This window comes from Leiobunum rupestre, chromosome 8 (assembly GCF_980474605.1).
Source record: "Leiobunum rupestre chromosome 8, qqLeiRupe1.1.hap1, whole genome shotgun sequence".
Classification (NCBI taxonomy): Eukaryota; Metazoa; Arthropoda; class Arachnida; order Opiliones; family Sclerosomatidae; genus Leiobunum; species Leiobunum rupestre.
Window position 1 is genome coordinate 45,945,909 of NC_143391.1, and position 26,965 is coordinate 45,972,873.

General features: G+C 36.2%; 1 protein-coding gene across 1 annotated transcript; it reads right to left on the reverse strand.

Moving 5' to 3' along the window:
- Positions 1 to 1,163: 1,163 nt before the first annotated feature.
- Positions 1,164 to 11,477, reverse strand: LOC149933513 (uncharacterized). The gene is made up of 6 exons (XM_090156170.1): positions 11,405 to 11,477; positions 10,103 to 10,232; positions 8,060 to 8,193; positions 5,771 to 5,812; positions 2,871 to 2,900; positions 1,164 to 1,323 (listed from the first exon to the last, which is right to left on the reverse strand). Exons 2-6 carry the CDS (start codon positions 10,215 to 10,217, stop codon positions 1,246 to 1,248), a joined length of 399 nt encoding a protein of 132 aa, XP_090012296.1. The 5' UTR covers positions 10,218 to 10,232; positions 11,405 to 11,477; the 3' UTR covers positions 1,164 to 1,245.
- Between the last annotated feature and the right edge of the window lie 15,488 nt (positions 11,478 to 26,965).

The following is a 26,965-nucleotide window of genomic DNA, read 5'->3' on the forward strand; positions in this document are numbered from 1 at the left end:
GGAAAATTCATAGAGGTAGTAGCTTCCGAAAACGATTGTTAACATATAAATACAATTTTAGAACAAAATCACCAATGGCTATCCTGTTTCTCCGACTGCCAACTCTGAAGGCGCGCTTTAAACAAAGGTCTCCCTTCGGCACTGTACTGTTAAATGAGGTGGCAGATATGTTAAACAATTAACTTGGATTTAGAGTATGTAAAAGAGGTAAAAGTTATTTTCAGGCTTTAAGAACAAAATTAATTTTGTAATTAAAGAATACGCGAAGCATGCCGTGCTTCTTAAAATGGTTTTAGTCAAATGACTTTCAAAGTATCAGATTCGAGAAGTAATTGAAAACGCTATATTTGTTCGAAGGATTCGCTAGTATTTGATTTCCTTGGTTTTATTGTGAAAACTTCTAAACTCACTTTAAAACCAAAAATAGACCCAAAATGAAACCTTCATTTTTTAGATTCTAGAATTTTTATCTAAATAACAGCAAAATAGATAAGTGGATTCCCTTTTTCCCCTGAAATGACGACAACAATTAAAAAATGTGTACTTCTATCATAATTTCATTTTTTTAAATTATGTTAAATTTATGGTTCATAATACGCTATTACGTACGACGATAAATATTCTTACTGCTATATTCTTACTGCTTTCTTTAAATTTTCGAATTATCGTTCAAAAGGCTATACGTTCCCTGATACCACTACCAAGGGCTAAAGTGCCTTCGTAGTTTATTGCTTTAATCATCGGGTTAACGAAAAAAGAACAAATTTTGTTTGGGCGAGTTTTTGGGCTAGTTTCCCAATTTTGAGTGTTTTTGAGTGTGCGGGATTCTTGAAATTAATCTGGCAAACCTGCCCCCGCCGCCGCCACCGCTCCCACACTAGGAATCCGTGCGCTGTTCGCGGGTTTGAGAACTAAAGCCATGTAACGTAACTCGTGTAGTTATTGAGGTGTTTGAGAGCTAAAACCACGTAACGTAACTCGTGTAGTTATTGAGGTGTTTGAGAGCTAACGCCACGTAACGTAACTCGTGTAGTTACGTTGAATGCTTGAGAGCTAACACCAGCAGACACCAACTAAACAATTTATGTGCAACACTTAACCTGTCTGATTTGAGCCGAAAGGTTTTACTGCAATTACTTAGGACAACATAAGAAATGTAATACTTGTAGTTGTAATCATCGATTTAATTTTACACCTTATCAGCGGAACGTTACGCATAAATTATAAGATTACATATATCCTTTTTTACTGTTGATTGGCTTTCTTTATTTCTTCATTAAATTTCTTGATTTGAGCAATTGTTAGCTCTATACCAAGACAATCCTTTAGAAAAGAGAAATAAATTAAATTATTTTTAGGATATCATTGAGTGAAGCGGCTATGTATCCTTCTTTGCGCACTCTTCAAACTGTTCAGTTTCATTTATTATATGAAATGGATCCTTAGGACATGCTAAACTATTTTATCACATCCCCAATTAGGTAGGATTCAACCCCATCTCGAAAAATGGTCGCCATTTTGATATTTTAAAAACCACTATATTAAGTGTTAAAATGTTTCTGTATCATACCTATATCCACAAACGCTAACAACGTCAATTATTAAAAGGTCAGACGTCATTGCTATCCTAGAGTTCAACTTTTCAAATTGTGAAAAATATCAAGATTTTCGTTCAACTATCGTTTTAAATAAACTCAAAAAACTTTCTAAAATAATACTCTTTCTGCGGAGTTGCTTGCAATTAAAACCGTTGAACTGACTTAAAGATTCATAATTTATATTTGATATATTTAGAGATACCACAATCTGGTTAATATTTTTTGAAAAGCCAGAAAATAAAGTTTCATTATTTGGATGAAACATATTATATTAATTTAAATAAAAGTTAATTTCTTATCAGCTCCGAATAACCCATAGTGGACTTTCGGATCTAAGATGAAATTAGTATGGCTTTTATACTTGTTATTGCATTACATTACAAATATTGTTAAGAAATATTTGGACGGGGCACGAGTTTTTGACCTCATTTCAATATAACCGGCATTTTTGAATTATCAGTTTTTTACTCCACTTTAGCTGTGTTTCTACCGAACCATCTTACGACTTCAGGTTCAAGGAACACTTTTCAGCTACCCAACCACTATTTCATGATAACCGGTAAAAAGGTAGGTCTAAGACCACTGTATCGTGTTACCCGACAAAAAAAAGGAGCTCTAACACATCTTTTCAGTCTCTTAGGCCAATATTTTACATTTTAGGATACTTGACTTCAGGTCACCTTTTTGACCTTTATCGGACAAAATCGCTCTCTAAGACACAATAACGGGCTCTTTCGAAATTATTTGGAGTGTTTCTAGCCTCTCTAGTTTATCTTGCTTTTTATCCTAAAAATTTGGTGAAATTAATTATTTATTATATTTCATTTATATTTGGTATCCAAATAGTTTAACAACTAGCTTGCCAATTTTAAAGCAATATTTATTTTATGTTTAAATAACAAATACCTTAATGGGGGATTCAGTAGAAAGAAGAATATCTTAGACATTCTATTCCATATCTTCTTAAATATTCTTCTGCAAAGATTCTTGGGGACGTTTTTGAATTACACGCGGTATTTTCGTGTACCACAATGGTACTTTCCTTACCCAAAAAGATTACCTTAGAAAATATTGATGATCCTTATCTCTAAAGTTAAAGCTTACGGGATATTTTAAAGATCGTATTGAAGACCATTATCTCAAATGAGAAGCTAAGGTGACATTGAAGATCCTTCTCCCAAAAGATAGGTTAAATGTAAAGGGATATTGTCAACAGAGACCTAAGTAACCGCAACACTAATTCACACATTTCTTTAAATTGAAGTTACTCACGTGGTATCGTTTCACCGTGACAACGTCTGACTGAAAAATAATTTTTTTAAGGCATTATCAAAATCATTTTTCTGATGCTGTGTCTTGGGTAATAGCCTAGCTGATTATTATTATTATTATTATTATTATTCACTTAAATGGAATATAACCTACAACGCCTTCTATTTGGAAGTACCCAACAATTTGGCCGATTATCTCCGCAACAATCCACTACGCAGCAGCAAAAATATCAAAAGCTAAGAGAGTGAAGTTCTTAGGGTGGGACAGAAATTCTAGATGTTATATTCCCTTTAAGTTGAAATATCATCCAAATACCCAGTAGCTAAATGAGAGAAAGAACCTGTTATTTTCTATGCGGTGCAAGGGTCGAAGATGGTCGAGCTAAATACACCACGCCGCGTTGTTTTCTCCTTAACGGTACTTGATCTCAATTTAATTGCGACGTTGCTCAATCGGTAGCCGATACCTCTATGTTACCAAGCCATTAAGTTTGAGCAATCTTGGGTTCTTGAAATTGGTTTCTCAAATTGTATATAAGGTTGTTTGATCTACTTTTACATTAGTCCGTTTTATATAGTATGTGGTTACGCATATGTGGCAGGAAATTAGTATATTTTGTTTTAAATCGTTAGTGAAAATTGAGAGACCCACCGAAGCCTAACGAAGCAGTGTGTTATGTTACAAACAGGAATGTACTAATATTATGTCCTGAGTCATCTTGACTTTGGTTAATTGAAAAAATCAATGTAGATTTCACATAAAAAAGAAACTAAAATTCCGAAACTTCAATATCCGTAAATCTCAAAATGGCCAAAACGACCTAGTTCGACTTCCTATTGGCGAAATAACGCTAGCCTTCTATTCTATTCAAGCGATAATTATATGACTAACGAAAACGCGAAATGAATACATTCAATTTCTTTCGAAGATTGCACGCTGTAAAATGGATCTCGCAAGTTACAAATGAAATATATAGTCGAAACAGCGGCACCTGTCCTAAATCTGTCTCTTTGTAGGACACGTTCAATTCATCTTCTTTACCGATGATTTATGAAAATCAATTCTTTTGGAAGGACACAGATTCATTTTATGGAGTTTTCCAAATCGTCTATTGTCATCAAGAATTTTCTCAATAATTTGTTTGGCAAAACACAATAGGCCTATATAAAAACAAGTAAAATCAAAAAAGGAATTCAGAAACGTGAATTTCATGTCCTTTCCTGCTTATAACAATAACAATTTGAATACGTTTTGCCATAAGTTTATAAATACATTTTATAAAAATGTGTAAGTTTCTTTTTATTCTAGAAACTGCTCATCTTTTTGGCAGACTAAATAAATTAATTATCTCTCTCGCAGATTCTTTCGAGTTGAAAGACAAATCAGTAAATATTTTAATAAGTTGTGTATTTTGATAGCTAGACTCTATTATCATTTTAGTATGGAAGAATATCTCTGCTATTTATTTAAAATTCCCAAATATTTTTAGCACCATTAAGGATTTTAAAGAAGGTTAAAATTTTTGAGAAATTCGATTTTTGTTTCGCATCTAATTTTCGTACCTGTAGCTAAGGTTGAAGTTTTATTGTTTAAAGAGAACACAACAATTTGGGTATCTTTAGTTCCCTGGGTGTTCCAATAACGGCCACTCCCTTTGATATTTTCAGAGTTGCATATTGCTAGGTTACCGAGGTAATACCTAGAGAAGTGTTGGTAGTTATATTCCCTTAAGACAAAAAATTCGTTTGTAACATCGGTTTTGAGGCATAATAATAATAACAATGAGCTAGGCTGATACCATAGGAACCACCATATTCCCCAGTCAGCTAACGACATTTAATGCCGTTATTCCAGGTGGCCGGGTTCCAATGGGCAGGAAGGTTAGTGGTCGGAAGTCCGTCGGGCCTCGCGATCCACCAGCTTATTACATTCACTACTACAAAGTGACATTATTCCCAAACGTGTGTCGATCGAACCTTTTTTAATGAATGTTACGAGTGAAAAAGGGGGTGGAGAGGGGAGGGAAAGAAGTTAAAAAGTAGAAATAATGCCACCTGGTGAGGGCTTCGAGATCTAAGGAAGCACTGGAGAAGGCTAGTAAGACATTTGTCACTCGACGGAAACGCTACTGCCATCTACCTACGTTTTAATACTGAACACGAAAGAACAAACCAGAAAAAAGAGCATCGTACATCCTAGCCTAGGCTTCTATGTGGTCTATCTCGATAGCGTCATTCAGTAAATCTTTAGTAAAGTATATAGCCCGTAAAAAAATATTCTTTAAAGCCTCTATAAAATCGTATAGAGAGTGATAGAGGGCAAAAGGGGTTCTATAACCTATAGAGTCTTCTATAGCGAAAATCATAGGAAAACCAAGAATCAATTCTACAAACCATTCTTTAGAATCTATTTAAAATAATTTCTATTAAAACTCTTTAAGGCTTATATATTTAAGTATAATTTTGACCTGAACTTCTTAATAGCTAATGTATTTAAAGTATTACGATGCTTCTTAAGAAACCATTTAGTATCTTAATAGAAACTCCACTTTTTAAAAAGAAGTATTCTTTAAAATGCTTATAGAAGCCACTAATATAAAACTAAAAAACCTTTAAAATGTTTATAGAAAACCCTTAAAATCATAAGTAAGTTTCTAAAGAAATTCTAAAAAAACATTTTAGAAAAATGACCCATTTTCCACAAACATTCTATAGCCACATTCCATAAACATTTTATAGAAATAGCTTAAGACTACTCTATGAAATTTTTATAGATCAACTCTATAAAATACCTTATAGAAATTTTTTGTAAGGGAGGAACTGGTACACATTTGGTAATTATGTCACTTTTGCTATTACGAATATCCTCAACATATTTTTAAGCCCAACTGCTAAACTTACTTCGGAGTCATGAGGAATAGTCCCTAGCATGCACGTGCCCATCTGAAAGAAAACGAAATTTAAATACAGTAAAAATCGAGGTAAAAATTGTCCCGTAAAACTGGTAACCAAAGTATTAGCTAAATTAAATGAAATAAAATGGCTATTTTATTAAGTTTTTATCACTCGAAGATCTATTTGGTCCGAGTTTCGCGTCTTTTTGCTCGCTCGAAGACCTATCGGTACGAGCTTTTGTAAGTTTTTAATTTTCTTCAAATTTTGGGTTTAGCTTTTTGATCCCTTTTCTTAATTGACTAATCTTCTTATTCGCTAAACATCCTTTTGGTTTTACAATTTAATCTACGAGAAAGAGCTTGCACCTGTTGGTATTTGTTACTAAAAATAAAAGAAAAAGCTTTAATTCAAGCTGTCCAGCTGAGAAATGTAACTGATTTTCCGAAAATCTAGGTGAAGCTTTTATAGTGGCATTTTATAAGAGTAAAATGGGGTTACTTTAATTTGACATTTGCAGGAATTTTTCTTAGCAAATTAATTAAAGTTAATATCAACAACGTTTATGGTAGGTATAATGAAAACTAGCGATTCAAGCTTTGATACAGACGCCATTTCTAGATGACTGCCCCCACATTTCAAAGCTATACGATAGACGGCGCCACCAATTTCATCCTCATATATATCGGAAATATGTTGGTGTTTTTCCACCCAGTTGCTACTCGCATGTTAGGGGTCAGGCTGCTTCCTTCGATAAAATAAAATAGTTGTTTTTTTCAAGACTCATATTGAAAAAAATAAGATCTAAAAAATAGTCACCATTTTCTGTTTACTGCTCAAACTTAAATGTATACTGTTCATTTTTTAAATTTTTACCACCTTAATTTGAAAATCTTACTGGGCATTCTTTAGTGTTCAAATTGAAATAAAATATTTATCGTTTGAATAGTAGTCATTGAAATATAACAAAGGACTATAGTTAAAATTTAGTAACACGATAAGTCTTTAATATTGTTCCATAAGTTTGTCACTTTGGGGAATATTTACTGAGAGCTAGTAACGGAGCGACGTCATCACAAGAAGAAAATCTTCCCCTAGCGAGGTGCTATCTAAGGCTACGAGTGACGCGTTAGCAAGCGGACACAAAACGGCGGCGAAATCCGTAATGCAGTCTGTCTTGTTAATAGCTCTCTGTAAAACTTTTGCATGTGAAGAATAAGAAGTGTCACACTTATGTTAACACGAATAAGTTATTTACGTCCCTGATAACTTTCAGCCTAAACAATAGCTAGTGCTGCCTTGCTTCTGATACTTTTCCGATTCACCCTTCATGTTACACTTTCTGGAGATGGAAAAACTAGGACATTTTATTCAATAAATCACTGATTCTAAACGTAAAATGTTATTAAAATTAAATTGTTTGTTTAAAAATCGAAATCGGTAGACAGGTTAAGCCATCCCTCGAAAACGGGGGAACTTGTCTCACAATCTACACTCCTACAAGTCCCCGTACACGTTTTCGACGGGGTGGCGTTAATTAAAAATATTTTAGGTATTAAATAGAAATTTAACACAGTTTACAGTAAATATAATATATAAAAAAGTTTTATTTAAAAAAAATTTGCTCCGAGGATCCGGTATTTGAACCTAGGCTATTTTTTGAAAACCATATCCTAGTTTTGCAACTTCAGATGTCGTTAGTACTCGTTCCAATCAGGTTTTAAGGCTCATTCTTCTAAAAGCTGTAAGAGGGTGTCCAACGCCTATCGTTGGTTCGGGGCAATCAGTGGCGGTGCCAGCAATGCAATTAAAAATATTTTAATTTTAGGGCCTCCAAATTCAAAATTAAGGACTCGTGCAAACTAAAATTATTTTCCATATAGCAGCACTTTTAAAGCCCGTTTAATTTTTGAGTGCAGCGGAATACACGACGGCCAAGTACGTTTTATGGACAAAACACAACTAGACAAAATTTTAGGCTTCTATTTCGTCTTTTCAATTGCAAATATGGGCCTACGAACAGTTCACCTACCTCAAATTAAGTCCTGGTGCCGCCACCACAGACAATACTCAGGTTGGGACCCATAGAACACGCCCCTGCCTTTTTGAAATACTTATCCGTAAAACCTTGTATAAAAAGTAATAAATCCTATTATTATGAGGCACGGCGCCAGATGAGGTAAGCCGGTATACAAATTAACTGGGCCCGTGCAGCCTTGTGGCCCGAGATTGGACTAGCGAGTTACCCATTTTCCCACGAAACCGTATCTTCAAATTTCAGTTTATTAAGTGGCTTACCTCTGCTTTGTTAGCGCAAGCGTATTTCATGGCTTTTTCCGTTGTTAAACTTTTGGAACAAGTACGAACTGCTGATCCATACCGCCAGAAGCGAATGCCGCACTTTTTCAAAATATTCTGAGCTGTGCTGTTTCCTGCGAAGAAAAGCGATACAAGAGACATTTAAGCGCGGAAGAAATGAGTTTATTCAACAAGACGATACTTTCCTACATTGGTAAATATATATTGAAGTTATCTATCTACTGACGAATGTTTTTCTCAGCCCGATCCAATAATTTAAACGCGCGCTCTTAATATTTTAGCGGTTTTCATCTCGCGCGATTTTGCGTGTGCCCTGGAAATTAAATGAAGCGCGCGCTAAATAATTTTAAAAACACTACAGAAAATAACTAAATCATGTGACCACCGATAATTTTCGGAATCGAATATTAAATTTCAAAGGAAAAGGTTTATACGAAGCTATCTATTTTGTATAAAATTATTGTTTTATCTACGTTTTTCAATGTATGTTACTGTTGTTATAGAGTGACTCAAAATCTATAAAGAAAAGAAAGGTACACTCTGTTAAATAAGTCTTCGGCCGTTGGGATTTTGGCACTTATTTACGATTATCTCAAAAACTATGAATGATAGCAAGTTGAAACCAATTTTATTTTTAATATTTTACTAATATCTTTCATACCGATGTCTTGATTCATGTGTATCATTTCCATATCCGCCGGAAACGCCAAATATCGTTTTTGACAACTTTTTTTAATAATGATGTAACGCCCCTGAAACCTGCATTTTTGGATTCACAAGGGTTGATTCATATTTAGAAAGTGCCATTTTCATCTGGCTACGTCAAACGGCTGCTAAGATATGGCCTATCGAAAATTCGATTATCATTCGGAAAATTCTAAAATGCTCGAGGCGACCGAGAAATAATATCTTATTGTTGAGGAAAAAACAACTTTCGTCGTTTCATTGCGGGTAATACAATACGCATATATATATATTGATTTAACGAGTTGTTGGAACGCTGTGGTTATATACCGGATTAATAATATTGATTAATTAGGCATTTTAGAATTTTCCGAATGATAATCGAATTTTCGGTAGGCCATATCTTAGCAGCCGTTCGACGTAGCCAGATGAAAATGGCACTTTCTAAATATGAATCGACCCTTGTGAATCCAAAAATGCAGGTTTCAGGGGCGTTACATCATTATTAAAAAAGGTGTCAAAAACGATATTTGGCGTTTCCGGCGGATATGGAAATGATACACGTGAATCGGTATGAAAGATATTAGTAAAATATTAAAAATAAAATTGGTTTCAACTTGCTATCATTCATAGTTTTTGAGATAATCGGAAATAAGTGCCAAAATCCCAACGGCCGAAGACTTATTTAACAGAGTGTACTTTATATCAACAGGTGCCCAAATAAAAGACCCTCTCTACGTATCGCTGAATGAAATATTTGTGGTGACCAGATTCGTCTGGCTACCCATGGACTGTAAAATTTACAGTCCGTGGGCTACCCAAAGAAGCCAGCTTCAAACCACGCTCAAGCCAGCAAGGTTTAACATTCACTTTATAAACTAATTTTTTCCTTATTTCTTTAAGAACGGAGTGATGTTGAGCTTTGACCAAAAACATTTCGGTTAGGCCTAACTTAATTTTTTCGCGTCGACTCAAAAACCCTCCGTGAAGCTTAACGCAAGTTTATCGCGTCGATGATCTCACCATTGCGGTGTTTTTGCTTTTGAAAAACAGTCTTAACAAAGGCTGCATCAAAATTAACAGTCATGTCCATGCTGCATGTTTTAATACTTCCTAGCGAACCGTTGAATCAGTTTTATTGAATCGTCTATTAATGATTTTCTAAAATGTCAAATGTTTCAGAGAACACAAAATCAAATTCGAGTCTCCAAGTAGTCAGAAAGTATTGTATTGGAACTTTGGAAGTAGAGCTAATTAAAACTTCCTCTTAAACATAAAGTCAAACATTCGAAAACCGGTACCAAATTACAAATAAAATTATAAAATTCTAAAACTTACCACAAAAAACTTCAATTGTTTTTATCGCTAGTTCATCTAAGCCAGCATCCGAATGAACAAAGCCCAGGAAAACTAAACATGATAAAGCTGCTACCACGATTAGAATCTTCGTCATCTTTTAATCAAACAACTGAAAAAAGCCGTTTAAGTTTTATTACGGAAAATTAGAAACAGAAAATTTAATAAAAAATTAATTTATAAATAATGCTTCTAATAGTAATTGGTTGAACCTTTGTACTTCTCAAAGTAACTAATAATTTAAAAAAAAGGGTTACGATGCAGTTTTCAACCAAAAATAAATTTCCGAAAACAGACCTCTATAGTAAAGTACATGAAGCCCTCAAAATTAAGTAAACATAAGTCCGATTTTTACTGTAGTATTTCGCGTTACCGGTTTGGTCGTAGCTTTGCTCATCGGCTGCTCAACGAAATCATCGATTAGAAAAACCGGATTTTAGGTTACCCAACAGTATAGTGAGGCCACCAGAAGCAAAGAATGTCGCGAATATTAAATTATTGGTCGTTAGAAATGATGAACTGATTGATAATTCTAATGCTTTATGTATCAAAATGTAAATGACGACTTGGAAGACAGCAATAATAACGAAGAAAGGCAATAAGTCTAATTATGGACTAGCCTCAAAAAGTATCAACACTGTTGATGTATTTCTATACTTTGTTTTGATCGTTTAAATATAGGCTATTGGACAGAAACTCCTTCAGTTTTGCACATTTTCAACAGCTGATATTGAACACTTTATATAGATCAAAAACCGCCCACTTAAAAATAATCTTACAATTATTTATTAGAGGATGCAATGTTCCACATTACTTTTTGTGCAATAATGAACAAAAATATGTGCCGTTTAAGCACCCAAAATAATATTTCATTCAATTTTGAAAAAGTTCTTCTAATAAATTTTAAAACTCTTAGAATTATTCATGCCAAGGAGTTTATTAGAGAAAATTAGCTTTCGAACTGAGCTTTCGAACCGAAGGTCTTCGTCAGAGTAATAGGTACACTTCAAGATAAGGGCTGGTTTCCACTAGGACAGAAACGCGACGACGGCGAGGGTGGACGCAAAAATAATGTATTAGGCCTAACGGGAATTTTTATCGTCGAAGCTAACCGTCGTGGCGTTTTTGGCCTAGTGAAAACTAGGCCTAAGATATACTATAAACTTCTGGAAATATTTCAATCAATTTAAAATGTATGTTTTAACAAGTTTAATATTAATTTACACGATAAAAATTTAAAAAAAAGGTGGAAACCTTGAACATACGTTTTTAAAATCACCTTACCTGTCGAGATTATGGAAGCAAACTTGTCTTATGCTCTCTTTTTGAAGAACTGTACCAATTTACAAGGATTGTCTACTTCACCTTATATCTATAATGATTGAGTTGATAAAAGTTGTAGACGTCACTCTTTCAGATCAAACAGGTGCTGTAAATCCTTCATTCGTACTTCGTTGCACATTTTTTTATTACCGGAAAACTATTATTGATAGGAAGGTGGCAGTTTTATGAGCCAACCTTTCTTGAATTGAATACGGGGTTAGTAAAATTGAAAGCCCATTTGTAACACCATAAGTTGAATATAATATTCCACATTAGTTTCCTACCATTCAGGTGTTATCTTTTCTCAGTGAGAAATTTCTGAAATGGTCATATAATACAAATTCAGAAAAAATTCGAAAATGGTCATATAATACAAATTCGAAAAAATTTCTAATAACGTAAACGCTAAGAAACGAATAATATCTCCTTAAATATTCCCGTCAGAGCAAACAAATCTGTATTTTTTTAGTATCCGCGTTAAATTCTCATTTAAATGAGAAAGAATTAACCTAGCTAAGAAAAATTATACTGACAATTATTCGTTTTAAAACGGTTTAAATGGGAAAATTTTTACGATACTTAATAATTTTCTGACCTTTAAATTTTGTAATTTTTGTCCCAAAGACCAAATTAATGTATCACAAATTTTAGTGAATATGTGGGAAGTAGCAAGCCATTTTCGGAAGCCGAAATCCATGTATTACCAAGAATGTATTTATTTATACTCAGGGAGAATGAATATGTCGAGACTATCGACGGACACGTTGAGCCCCTAACCCCGTCACGCTAAGGGGGGGGGGGAGGGAAAAAGGAGGCGGTCTTATTTTTTGCGTCCTCGCTGCAGCGTTAATCGCGTCGAAAAACGTAATTTTTAAGAACCAATGAGATTGCAGCATTATTTGATTTTATTAAAGCGGAGGAGCATACCGGGGGGCCCAACGGGTGGAATTGGAGAAACGCTAAAAATAATCTCGACATATTCATTCTCCCTGAGTATAAATAAATACATTTTTGGTATTACCGATTGAGAATAAGCAACTCGTCAACTACTTAATTCTATACTCGAACCTGACTGGGTTAACTTTGTTGAAATCAATACCAACAGCACTGTAACTACCCCAAATTGCGCCCGGGGCAAGTGAACATTTTTGGCACCCCCCTTGTTGAATAATTATATTTTGGCGCCAATAGATCCTAACGCCCCAACGACTCCCGGGCCCTTCGCCCCGCCCACCCCTGCCTAGCTACATGTCAGGGCTGTAGCTACCAAAAATAGCGCCCGGGGCGTGTGGAAATTTGGTGCCCCCCAATTAGCTTAAATCCTTTACAGAAAAATGATATTTTGGCGCCCCTAGACCCCAGCTACGGCCCTGTCTCTAGCACGTTTAAAAAGTAATTTATTTTTCGTTTCTGTCTCATATATCTTTATATAATTTCATTTTAAAATACATGTTACAAATTAACTGGTGTTATTAAAAAAATGTTTTTAAATTAAACGTTTAATGGGGTGGGGGGGTCTTCAATTAGAGGATTGTGTGGGTGGGAATTCCAAGAAAGGAAGAGTGGGTAGGGAAATGTAAGAGCCGAGCGCGAATAAAAAATATTGATGAAAATATTCTGTTGGGTTATTTTAATCGACACTATTATTTCACATATTAGGTTTAAAATAAAATTATTTTAAAACCATCAGGTATGTACCATCTCGTAAAAACACCTGATATTTATCTTCTCTAAGGCTGTCTGTTGGTAATTTACAAACTAGCGTATTGAATATATTTTGATTATACCATCAAATACCACAGGTTATTCCTTTTAATAGCAAAATGTATGGAATGTACAATCTTGTAAAAACACCATTAACCCTGACCGTATTTAATACCATATCTTCTGTATATAGGGCTGTTTGTTGGTAATTTACAGTCTCGCTCCGTGCTATTCTTCGTGGGGCGATAACGCACACTTGCCAAGTCGGTTTTAGACTGCTGAAAATAGTTCTTTAATTGTTGATAAAAATGTAAAATAATTTCAAAATATCATAGAAAATTTACCGTTAAATATAACGTCGGGTTTGTCTGTAAAAAATATATATTTCCTCCTGCCCCTAGTTTACCTTTTTACTTAAATGAAATCTAAAACTAGAGTAGCTTCTGACGATCTACTAATGTAAATACCTTTTTAATAAACATTGCTGTTATTGTTAGATTTAGTTAAATTTACCCTCTTCTCAAAGATTAACATAGACCACTGTACCACCAATAACCACAGGAATTCCTTTAAATGCTGTAACGTGGGATTTTGGGAGATTTTCAAAATTAAGTGGTATTGTTTCAATTAACTAATTATAATTCCCGAAAATTCCATGGTCAACTGGGTTAGGCCTACAGTATCGTCTCGAAGTGCGGGACCCTTGGAGGCAGTAGCTTGGGTTTCAACTTTATCGGATGATTGTCGCATATTTGGCCATATGCGTCGATTTCAGTTAGACGTACCTCATCTGTTTCATAGCCTACGACACGATATCTTTAGTCCCATATTCAAGCGCTATAAAATTGGGGGCTCAGCCGAGATCTTATTTGTGTATTACTATGAAACCTTAATTAGTGAATTTATTCAATCTAGTCTTTTATTGTGGTAGGTGGCGTATCGATATTTTTAAAGTAGCCCTAACGTTTATTTGGCCATATTTTAGGTTTAACTTTTTTGTGTTAAATTTTTATTTTTGCTTTTTTTTCCAAATTTGTTTCGGATTCTTTCGTTTCTTTTGTAGAACTGTCCCCATGATTTTCGTTTATATTTCACTTTATCTCGCTTACTGTGGCTCTTAACTCTCAAAGGATATTAATATTTTGAGATTGTTTTGTGTAGAAGCCTCTCTCTTATCTTACCACTTTCATAACTTTTATGGGTGACTCTGCTCATAAGGATTATAGGAATAGACTATACTAAGGGAAGAGCGACTTCAACGTCGTAATACTCTAAAAAAGTAATTTAATTAGGTTACCCATGAAAGGTGTAAGCAAACCTGAACCAACTATACCAACACAACTAGTATACCCACAAATACTAGCGGCTCACCTAGTTTTAACGTCGTTATTACAGTACTTACTATCCCGTTCGATGATTTAATTTTAATAATGAGTCAATTAAATCAGCTATCAGCCAACCAAGTTTCATAACAGCGGGAATTAGCCCAATGCGAGCAGCTCCTGTCACCCAGAGCGCGCAACCAATTACTAAAGGTTTTTTCTCCAGGTCAATCCCTAATCCCTAACAATCTGCCACTATCGCAGCCGCAAGCGCCTTTTATACCCCAAAACGTTACGCATCCTATTGCAAAAAATAGTGCATTTAGCTTGGAGCCTACTAGTACGCCAACCGTCACAACTTCAAGCAGTTCTGCAGGTGGGAATGTAACTAACATTCCTTCTATGCATTTTTATACGCCTATGCCTTACCCTTATTTCATCGCATCAAGCTTTACCGGGAAACCAACTGAAGCAGGGCCTAAAGAGTATTTACGCAAAGCAAAATAAACGCGCTTAACAAACAACGTTCATGAGGTAACTTTTGTGCAAAAATGGTTACCGGTCTCCTTTGTGGGCCCACTTTTGATTGGTACACACAACAACCCACCTTCCAATCTTGGGATGAATTTGAAAGCGCCCTGCGCGTCCGCTTCGAAAGAAGAGGGAACGATGACCACGTACGTTAATGACAAAATAAGTGAACGCCAGCAGAAACCTCCGGAGGGTGTAAACGAATATTCAGAACAATTGCAAAAAATATTCGGGCAGTTAGAAATTCCTCTAACAGAACGCGAGCCAATTCAAGCAGTTCACTAAGATTTGCATGATGAAATTAAGGTTTACCTTGCCACTAAAAGGTAAGAAACCCTATGAGAACTAATTGATGACTGATGACGCCCTTAGTGTAGAGTGGTATGCAAAAAAGCTAAAGTTAAATGGATCAAACAATTTCCTTCGTAATAGTAACTGGTCCCGAAATGGGAATCGTAATTTTAACAGTTCTAGCTATCAGAAAAATAAAATTGTCCTTTTACTTTTAAGACAATTACACAAAATTAATCCACAATCTATAATTACACAAAATTAATCCACAATCTATAATTACACAAAATTAATCCACAATCTATAATTACACAAAATTAATCCACAATTACACAAAATTAATTTACAATCACACAAAATGAAAACAATGCTATTATAAGAAATTTAAAATGAAAACAATGCTAAAGCTAAATTAAAAAAATCATATGCTGGTGGTTCTCCTCGGGGTGAGGTTTTGGAATAGCGCAATAGTATTGTGTGTGAAAAAGGCCAAAAAAAAAGGTTTATATCATTTTCATTAAATACAAATAACGTTTAGCACTTACCAAAAACAAATTTAATGAGTATTGCCCCCTTCATTCATAACACTTTCGCACTGGTTACCATCCTGCGAGCCAAGTTTCACTAAATTAAGCGTTGAAGAGCAAAACCAATAAAACAAAATTGCTTCGTTACTTTTATTAACGACAAAAATTTAAAACACTTACCTATCGAAATCTTCGTTCAAGATGGTTGCGCACGGCTTGTCCTCCTTGAAGTCAAGTTTCATTTGGTGTAGGTACGTACTCCAGTACATCCAACACCAAGGTTCTCCTTTCTCTACTCACTTGCTTTCTCCTCAGTCTCAAACGCCTTGCCGCTGTCCCCTCTTCCTCTGTTTCACTGTCGCTAGATGACTCTGTTTCGGTAAAGACATCTTCAGCTTCCCGATGTTCTTCATCTCTGCGCATGTTGTGAAGCGTACAACAAGCGTAAACTATTTTTGCAGCAGCCATACGATCATACGTTTCGGGGGTGCATGTGCCCCTGTGCCCCCCCTGGCAGCAGCAGATGGATGGTAATGGAGCGTCCTATGAAGAAGTAGACAACGAAAAACTTGCTTCAAAACACCAATGGTGCATTCAACAAGTTGCCTCGTTTGAGTAAGGGCCTTGTCAAATCTTTCCTCTGGAGATCCTCGCTGTGTGTGTGTAAATGACGTAATTAGCCACGGCTTCAGTGGGTAACCACTATCTCCTGAGAAAATAACGTTGAATTTTATGCATATTTAAATTAAATTTAATATAATTCAACTAAGCTTACCTATTAGCCAGCAATCGTTTTTCCCATTAATGTAAGATCTTTCTAAATGACTCGAAATTTCTGACATTTTTAAAACATGGGAATCGTGCGCTGACCCAGGAAACTTGGCGTTGCAATTGATTATTTGCATTTTGGCATCGCAAATCTAAATTAAATTTTTTTTAAAAATATTTAAAACTTATCATTAGGTTTCATTTGTAATAATTTTTAAAGCCTCTCTGAGTAAATAAATTTATAAATAATCTTACAATCTGAACATTTAGGGCATGAAACCCTTTACGATTAACGTAAAGGTACTCTCTGAAATATTAATCGTTGACTGATGGATCAACAATCGTAATTTGTGTTCCATCAACTACTCCAATTATCCCAGGAAAATCTGCTACTTTGCCAAATCTAATGAAAATTTTAATTAGAATTGAAAGTCGACAGTGTAAGACCATCTTAATAAATACCCTATCTTCTTGGTCAAAATTTGCGCATCAGTGACTGGAAATTGTATGTATTCGGGTGCGAAAACCTCTAAAATAGCTTCACTTACGCCTCTAACACATCCAGTGGCGCCGCCAGCAATAGGCACGAGTAGGCACGTGCCTACGTGGAAAACTAGAGGGGGCCCCAAATTTATTAAAAAAGAGGGTCCTATTTTTCATTTTGGTAAATTTTCCGTAGCGGAATTAATAGAGAAATTGCTGAAAAATTTCAAACTTGTGACTATCAACTAATGCACATATTTTATGGGTTTATATTTACTCAATTTAAAAAGGATAATAGCCATTGAAATTCCAGGGGGTAAGGGCGTGAGCAAAAACGCAACGGGTGCCACGGCTTTACGTGGCCGTGACTTCTCCTCCCGCTGAGGGGGAGTTACGCGCGTGGCTAGACGAAACACGAAATCGCACAGGTGCGACAGAGATAAAAATGAACAAACAACAAGCTATCTTGTGACTAGATTTAAGGCTTGTATATAGTTCTCTTCGCTATATTTTGGCGACTATTATGAAATGACCGTCAGTAGCAGATATGTAGACATGTAGTCAGGGCCGGATTTAAATATTTGCCGCCCTACGCACTTTTGAAAAGCCGCCCCTATTTTACCTTTCCGTAATAGAAAAAAGGAAATATGTACTCGATTTGTGTAGGCTACATGTCGGCATAGCATAAAATAGCGGTACCTCACCGTAGCTGGGACCCTGGGCCTCGCCCTCTGATCCTCGGGGTGGGATTTATCATTTATCGCTGGCTTCACTACCTTTGACCGCATCGAGTCCACTTTGTCCTGAGTCCCTGACCGATCAAATAACCCCAATATGTTAAGAGAAATTGATCTATTGAGGTAAAATGGGTACGTGACGCATTAAAGAAAAATGTATGAAACAGTACAGACGTTTATTAAACTAAAATATATACAGCGGTACACCGTACTAGTTAAAAATTTTGAACATTGATTTATTTTGGGAAAAATTGCCGCCCCTTAAAATTGGCCGCCCTAAGCAATTTTTTAGTGTGCCTAATGGGAAATCCATCACTGCATGTAGTGTATTATTTCAAAGAAAAAAGGGTGACTCACTTTCTCTTTTTATTTCGTGCCCACCCTACATGGGAATTGGGGGGCGGGGCAAGAAATATTGCGTTTACTCAATAGTGGTACAATTAGATGGTTAGCTCGTAGTGCCCGTAAAGGCGGGAGAGAACCGTTCAACCTTGTAGAGAGGTCTACGGGTAACCATCTCTGAAATAACTAGCTAATGTTTAATGTTTATAATAGTTATTTTTATCTCCTGATATAATAATGCATACATATTTTCACACAAAGTAAGCGTTATTTACATTTTTGAAAGCATTTCAATTTTTAATGGGCCTTGGCTGTATCACTCGGCGATTTCCAAAGACTAAGAGGAATTCGCCGAGAGTTATTAGTCTTAAGTGACATAATAATTTACGTTGTCAATGGCGAAACAGACTATTATTAAAAAAATACATTAGGTTATGGTTGAAGTAAATATATTTAAAATTGGTGGGCAAGAGGGGGCCCCAAATTGTAGTACCTACGTGGGAAAAAATCCTGGCGGTGCCACTGAACACATCGACTAACCGTTGACTAACTTACAGCGAGAATTAAGTCTTGGCCTATCGCTAATTGATAGGAACCAACAGCGTAAAATCGCAAGGCTATCAAAATCTAAATAAAAAAAATTTACTTTCAATATTAACTTAGTTCATATCTATAATTTAGTTTAATTCCATTTAACTCTACAGTTTACTTACTTTAATATTTGGTGGTATCCCCAAAGAATTTTGAGACGAGAGCCTCTCCTCAAGCCTATCACAAAGAACTAAAGCTTGGCCTTTTTTAATTCTAAAAAGCCTTTTAAACCTAAATTCGTCAAGCTCAAACGCATTCGCACGATCTCTAAGAATTCTTTGTCGTCTTAAATCTCTTCGAGGTAGTCCGTCTGCAATTAACGCTTATCGTAAAATTTCACGTCTTATCAAATCGGTCGCCAATTTAAAAAGAACTTTCTTCAATGCGGTCAAAATGTTAGGTAGAAGCTCTTACCGACAGCGAAACCCCTTTCGTTCGGGTAACGAACATTTTCGATCGCCCTAACCGAAAAAAATATATACCGAACGTCTCAGAATCGCTACTTTGCGCTCCAACGAAAATACTTGGTCGTACCGAAAACTTTTTGCCGGTAGGGGACAGTGGCGTCGCCAGGGGTGGAAGTTTGGGGGCGCTTAAGCCACAAACCCTGGAGGGATGTCCGTTGGGGGGAGGGAGTGGGAGTATCACCCCTAAAGTTTAGTTTTCGATGAACCTTTTTGGACCAATTAACTCTTTTCAAGACAAATTCCAAGATTTCGCCAAAATTAAGAAGGAGTTGGCGCATTCCTTTTGTTTAGAATAGGAGGGTAAGGAGAGTAGCCAGTAAACATAGAAATAAAGGTATATAACGACACATTTGAAAAACTCAAGAGCGAAGCGGGACACACTTTTGATGGTTTTACTAGAATTTTTCGGAAATTTTAGTAGAAGCAATAGTTTCATTTTAGGAGGCGTTTATAAGAAATTTTAGGTGGCGCTTTTAAGAAATTTTGGGTAGCGCTTTTAAGAAATTTTAGGTGGCGCTTCTGAAATATTACAGGTGGCTCAAGCGCCTCCTAAAACAGCCTAGCGATGCCACTGGTAGGGGACGTAACGAACGTCTCAGAATAGCGCCCCAGATTAAGAAAAATAATGCTAATTTGGGAAACGGCGAAACGGGAGGTACCGCAGGGGTGCGAGCCACTCCCGCGCAGAAATGAAAACGACCTCAAACAACACGGAACAAAAAAGCACCGAAATATAAAACCTTTCGGGTGCTACACAGAATCATTCAATATTTTTCTTAGAGTTCCGTGCTTAGCTTTCATCGACCCTGGGTGTACTTACACGTTAATTTACCTTTAAACATCTTAAGGCTTTCCAACCACCGAAACAAACTTAGCCTTTAAGCAACCAGATGGTTCTTTATTAGCCACTTCCGGTGCAGTGACTTTACCCTTTTGTTTGCCTGGAAAGAAGGTAACATTTCAAGCAGCATACGCTCCAAATTTATACCATTCCTGTATATTAGGTAAAGATATCTTGCGACATACCGGCCGGATTGTTGACCATAGTTCAGGAAATGTCAGTTGGGAAAGTTTTACTTAGAAAATTACTAATTTCACCAATACCCTCTTACCTCAAACAACAGTTGCTTTCAATTATTAGGTTTCGATTCCTATTCGTACGGTGACATAGAAGTTACCTCTCCTAGTAGCTGTTTTAATCTGTAAAGTCTCGATATCTTAATAGTTGAGGACGAAATATCATTAAAAAGAACCGATTTAGACCTCGACGAATTGATGAAACTAGAATGTTTAGTTGATAAATACAAGCCCATTTTCTTCACAATTCCAGGGCGAATGAAAATAATAACTATTATTCGTGATATGAAAGTTGGAAGGGGAGACAGGAAATCAAGTTAAAAAGTAGATCTTGTGTCACCTGGTTTGTACCACAGTTCCCCACATGGGCCATCTCGTCGACCTTCAAAAAGCTTCTATAAAAAATATGTGAAATTCTTATCACTATATAACCAATTTAAGTAAAGCAATCTCCTTTAAAAATGGTGATGTCGACCTTCAAAATGGCGATCTTTTAAATTTGAAATCATCTATGCAAAAATAACTCAATAGTTTCTTGTTTTGTTAAAGACTAAATTTATTCACCCAAAATAGTTCAAATTAAAACTAATTACAAAGAAATGAAAAGCTAACATCGTTTAGCCATTTCAGATGTGGCTTAAAAAAACCGGGTTTCAACTTCGTTTAGTAAAACGATATCAACTTTTCACGCTGAAATATACGTTACATCGTTTTCCCTAATACTAAATTATCTATTAGTTACCTTTGATATTGAAATGATTGCGAAATTTCCAAATTAGCTTTTTTTTTACTTCAAAGAGTCCTAGTGAAAGGCATTATTTCCTGAACAAGCCGTATTAAATATATTCTAAAAATACTCACGGAAGTTACTTAACCGCAAAAGCACCGTAATTAAGGCTTCTATTAAAACGATTCAGTTTTCTAACTAGTGAAAGCTCGCGCAAATGAACATTTCATGCACGCTATTTTAAAAGGAGGTTGCAATATCGACCAATGTTTCACGCTTCGGTAATTTCATGAAACTTTGGTGCCATGACGCTTTATGATCAACCAGTACAGAGGTGGACGGTCCATGTGGGTAGGTGAACAAAATCTCACTGGGCCGCGATGAAATTTTCTTTGGATGCTGGTGGTTTGAAACCCAGGGAAAAATCCGGGAATAGAAATATGAACGACCTTTTTAGACTTCTTCAATGTATCCGCCGCAACTCCTCTCATGAGTTTCAAACTCGGAATCGTTCCACCAGTGCCCACTCCTCGGCTCGAGTTGGCGAACATTAGGCCCACGAGGTTCCTATGCCCACCTGACGAAAACTAAATGGGTACCTTTTCGAGACTACCTGCCACATCTACATATCGCTCACGTCATTTTCGTATTTTAACTCATAAGGAATGAAACAATAATCTTACTCGAGATTGGTGAAATAAATAAAGTGGTCGGAGTTGATCAGTTTTAAAACTTCAGAGAAGCTCCTTCCCTCAAAAAAATCAGCGAGGTATGTCATTGGTACCCTAAAACTGAAGTAAACACGCCGGTGACATTATCCCATCCAGTGCCAGGGGAAAATCCCTGACATTTGTTGAAATTAAAAATTGAGAGTCAAATATAGCCGATGCCTGATTACGATATATGTATGGTTCGTTTTGTGTCTCTTGGAATATTTTGAAATTGTAACATGAGAGTTACATTTGAAAAATGTAAACATTCTTCGAAGATTTAAACATTCTTTAATTAAACGATTTGAAAATCTATCTCTTATAACATTCTCAGAACCCGTTATACAAACGAACGTACCAAAATTTAGAGGTTATTAACGGAAATCAAACAAAAAGCTTAATTAAGGTAAACAAACGCTACTGTTACTTCATTGGGTAGAACTTCAATAAATTTTGATTATTTACACGGGTTATTCAACAGAGACTTTCGTACTACTCGGCCTCACTTTGTTGACTGTTCATAATTAAATGAGCTCTGTATCGACCCGTTTGGTGCTGCTCTCGACGCTCACGGACTTTTCAAATCAATTTCTGTCGTAATGAGAAAAGGTTTCGTTCTAAATAATTCCAGTACAACAGCGGATTTTAACTTTGCATTTACAAAACAGTCGATCTCGTTTAATCCATTAAATTTAATTGAAAAATATGTCAGCGTTCTAACTCTTAAGGATTTATATTGAACGCTTTTGTCGAGTACGGAAGTGCGTTGTTCTCAATCAGTATAATATACCTGCGTTTACCTTTAACCTCGTTTCCTTGAAGCTTTAAGGTAATAAGATCTTAATTAAATGTAATGAAAAGTGTTAAAGTTTAAAGCGATATAAATAAAAAATTAAACAAATTAATAATTATTAATATTATATTGAATAAACATTTGTAATAAAAATTTGTTTATTTTACAGATTTGTAAATTACGGGTAATAAAAATTTGAAATGGGACATTTGCGAGTTGCATATACTAAGGTAAGCAGATATATCAGATTTAATTATGGTTGTCATTATTTTCAAATAAAAATTAATTAATATTTAGGCAAATCAACTATAATATTAACTGCAAATCTATCTAGCCTACAAAATGTGCATTCCTGAGCCACACGTGAACGGGGAACTTGTAGGATTGTAAACGTAGCTTTATTCGGTACAATCTATACTCATATAAGTTCCAACCTACGCGTTTTAGAGGTGTGACTTTATATGTTGAATATTATTGAAGTTTTATTTATCGATTTTGAATTCTAATGAATTTGCAAATTTTGTTTCAAATATCAAATATTGTTTCAAGCCAAATAAATAACAAATCGAATATTTAAATCCGCGAATTAATTTGCCAAATACTTTCAGCTAGCTTACCGTTTAAATCCCGTATCGAATAATTTAAGAAGAGGTTAGCCAAAACTATTTTTAAAAGATATACATGAGCAATTGAAATAATTTTGTTGGTACCTAATATGTTATATTATTTGGAGAATTTATAAAATTAGACATCACATTTCAGTATTATTTTTAAATCTTTGAGATTGCGACCAAAATAAGGATTTTTTAAATTATCGGCCGCCAGTGGCGGATACATATGGGGCGCGCACCTCCTCTTGACGTGGGCGGCCCAGCACCAAGGGGGGTTCACGGCAAGGGGAGGGCGCGCTCCCGCCATGTGACTTGATGATTTGTTACTACACCCATAGCTCAAGATGTCTTTTCGCGCTTCCCCCCTTGAGTTTTTTTTAACTGTAACCACCACTTGGATCTAAATGGGTTAGAGTGTGCAATAACTGGTGGCTTTGCCGGGGAGTCGGGGTCCGGCTCTTGTAACCCATAAGGGTGGTGGTGCACTGGGAGATGTTAGCTCTGATCAAATGGTCCTATCTCCACCTCCAACTTCGGTCAGGTTTTTGCTGGAAACTGAGTATCGGCTCAGGCTAACGGAGAGGGTCCAGGCAAACTGGCCGCCTCGGAGGATTGGGTAGCCTGCTGTGGGGCGGCGGATCTCCGTATGAGGCGCACTGGTCCTGTTTCCCGGCCTTTTGGGGCCACCGGTATCTCCAGTGCCAGCTGTGCCGGGTTACGTGGACCGCTGTGTGCCCATCGTTCCCCTTTAGGAGCTCTTTCTGAAGGGTATGACTCTTTACCTACGTAGGTAGGGTGTCGGCTGGAGTTGCTTTAGCATCGATTCTTAATCCCACTGCTGTGTACGAAGTGGGTGCTGGTCGTCCCATTGTTGCACCTTCTGCTGGGTTGAGTGGCTTGCGTCTAAGGTGCGACCATCAGTAGTAGGGTACTACTAACCATGCTGGATTTGTCACCTGTCCGGGCTTGTGGACGCTGGCGTAGGGCACTATGATGATAGACCTCCGGTGGTGTGGTGTGGTTTTCATTACCAGGTACACCGGGCTATAAATTCTGACACACTGTATCCGCCACTGTCGGCCGCAAATTCAAAAAGGTATTTTAAAGCAGAGCTAGAAGATAATAAATAATGAAAAGCAACCCCAAGTTTTCTTACCAAATAGACGGGGCCAATCCGTAATGTGAATTAAAGGTTTTTGAAATTCGACCCAACACAAATCTGTAACGTTTATAATATTATAATTCATTGTAATAGAAAGCAACCGATAACCCAATTCTTAAGATTGTGATATTTCGCGTTTAAAAGAAATACAACACGTGACCAGCAGAAGGTACCCAGAACAGATGTTTGTACATGAATTTATTTATAAATGTATATGGCGTTTTCTAGAATTAGGTCTAATCAACTTAAGAGCGCCCTTAAAGTCCTATTCCACAGTTAGGCTGGTCATAAAACCATTAATTAGCCCAAGAACGTATTTATTTATACTTAGAGAGAATGTCAAGACGATCCTCGGGCTTCATGATTGAATTTTCCTCTGGCACGAGGAACAGGAAGAAAAACTTCACCGGGGTGCGCTTTAAACGCATCAAAAGACGTAAATTTTACGGAACCAATGCGAAACCTGAGAGATTTTTTTGAGGACAGGAGTTTACTCTTCGAGGGTGAGGGAATTGGAAGCAACGCTAAAATTCAGTGGCGCAGCCAGGGGGGGCACAGGGGGCACATTCCCCCCGAAACGTATGGTCGTACGTACAAATATTTTTATTTTTTTACTTTTTTTTCAATGGTGTGCCCCCCCCCCCAAACCAAATCCTGGCTACGCCACTGCTAAAAATCATCTCAACATAATCATTCTCCCTAATTAGAGATATATACATTCTTGGCTGCGACTAGAAACCGCAGTTTGTTTACAGTGATTTCCTTTTTATTACCATAATTCTACATGCTATGACTGTCGTCCATAGATTGTATAATGTATAACCCAAGAGATTGTATGTTGATGTTTCGGTGAAACTCAAAAAAATAGACGATATATAATTCAAATGAAGAACAGACGATATATATTATAATAAATGCGATAAAGCAACACGCGTTATTTGATGTTCTATCTGGTCCTAAGTTCTAGACATAAATCACAATTTTATACCAGAATTCTAGAAACCTTTTCTTAGAATATCTTTATTAAAGACCATCACTTATTATTGACTGAATAATGAAAACGTTTCTACCCGCCTTGATTAGATTTGAGGGCTCTCAACAGAAGCAATTTCGTAGAAGAGCATAGTGTAGTACTATAAATTAGTGATTTTCCATTAGCACTGCACAATATAGCATTTGTTTTTTCTTTATAATCAGTTTAGCATAGTGTTAACGTATTATACCTATCGTTAGCATTTCGAACCTTTGGCTTTTTTTTTAATAGTTTAGTATTTAACAGCGGGCCAAAACTATTCGCTCGCTTTGGGGCGAAAAGAATACACCTCTTACCCCAAACTACCAACTTCTTCCATACAAAAACAGCCAAACTGTATTTTGAAGTTGCTGGCTATTTCCTAAAAATTACTCCAAAACTAAAATTTTTAACATCTTAAATTAAAGGATGCTCCTTTCTACCTTTGCCAGCCTTTGGTGCTTTCAATTTTGAGTGAGACAGAGTACATCACAACAAGAGCGTAGGAACGTTTGACAAGGGGTGGGGCAAAGCAGTTTTAACCCGGCGGTCTGGGGGGGGGGGGGGGGAGTACTCTGGCGATAAGAAATAAAATTAAAACCCAAAACCAGGTTTAGTATTTTTTGCATTCGGAAATTTTGAAGATAAATTTAAAATGATGATTAACAAAAGTTTAAAGTTTGTTTTGGTGCTGATTATTATATTAAAAAGAAAATATGATAAATCAGATGAACTACAATAGGCATCGTGCGTAGTCTTTTTTATCAGAAGTATCGACGCCTACACACCGAGTTTTAATTTTAGTGCGTGAAAGTGGTGTGCTGCTTAAAAATTAAGTTTCAACCTAGAAATCTTTAATTACAAATGTAGTCGGATATTTTCTCGCTAGATGGCGCTATTTTAAATAAGCTTGAAGCCTACACTTTTATCTTGAAATGCAATCTGTATTTTATTCACGAAGATCAATGAATAAAGGGGTACTTTTGTCTGTCTGACCTTTCTCAAGTATTGAGAAATTCCGTAATATGCATACATTTATTCTTTTCAGCAAATAATATGGCTTTATTCATTGGGAGGAGAAGATACGCCCATAATTAAAGGCACTCTGCGACCATATTTGGCAGCACTTATGAGTAAAATGAACCTGAGGTAGCTATATGGCGATAATATAGTATATGTTTTTTTTTAAACTCTACCATGAATGTATTTATTTAAACCACGAACATTGAAAAGCGTTAGGAAGTCTGACGTCAGTCCCCAGGATGGGAGTGGCTTGGCTATTATGATGTTGGTCACGCGGCGCCGCTCACATATTGATTCGATGGGCAACGTTTTGAAACTTCGCTATTTCTATTGCCAATGCTTACCGCTTTTCCATTGAATAAAAAGAGGTAAAAATGTTAACAGCAAATGCTTTCAGTATGAGCATTAAGTTCGTTTGCGTCTGCAAAAACAGAGCAGCTGTTTGGTAGAGACGCTGAACTAAATTGGCGTTTTGGTAATTTACATATACTTTTTTTAAGGAATTTAATATTTTAACGTGATTTCTTTCATTTACGTACAAAAATGCGAAGGCTAATGGCTACTATGGACAGCTTGTTTTTTTCATCAGCTCATATCTTCGTGAAAAAGTGTTCTTTTCCAATGAAACCAATATCTTTGAACAT

Bases quoted from the DNA above. Each gene is read 5' to 3' on its own strand.
- LOC149933513 (XM_090156170.1), bottom strand. From the start codon at position 10,217: ATGACGAAGATTCTAATCGTGGTAGCAGCTTTATCATGTTTAGTTTTC. The intron at 5,813-8,059 runs GTAAGCCACTTA...GTTTTCTTTCAG, and splicing joins CTTGCGCTAACAAAGCAGAG to ATGGGCACGTGCATGCTAGG. The intron at 2,901-5,770 runs GTAAGTTTAGCA...ATTATTTTTCAG, and splicing joins CTATTCCTCATGACTCCGAA to TCAGACGTTGTCACGGTGAA.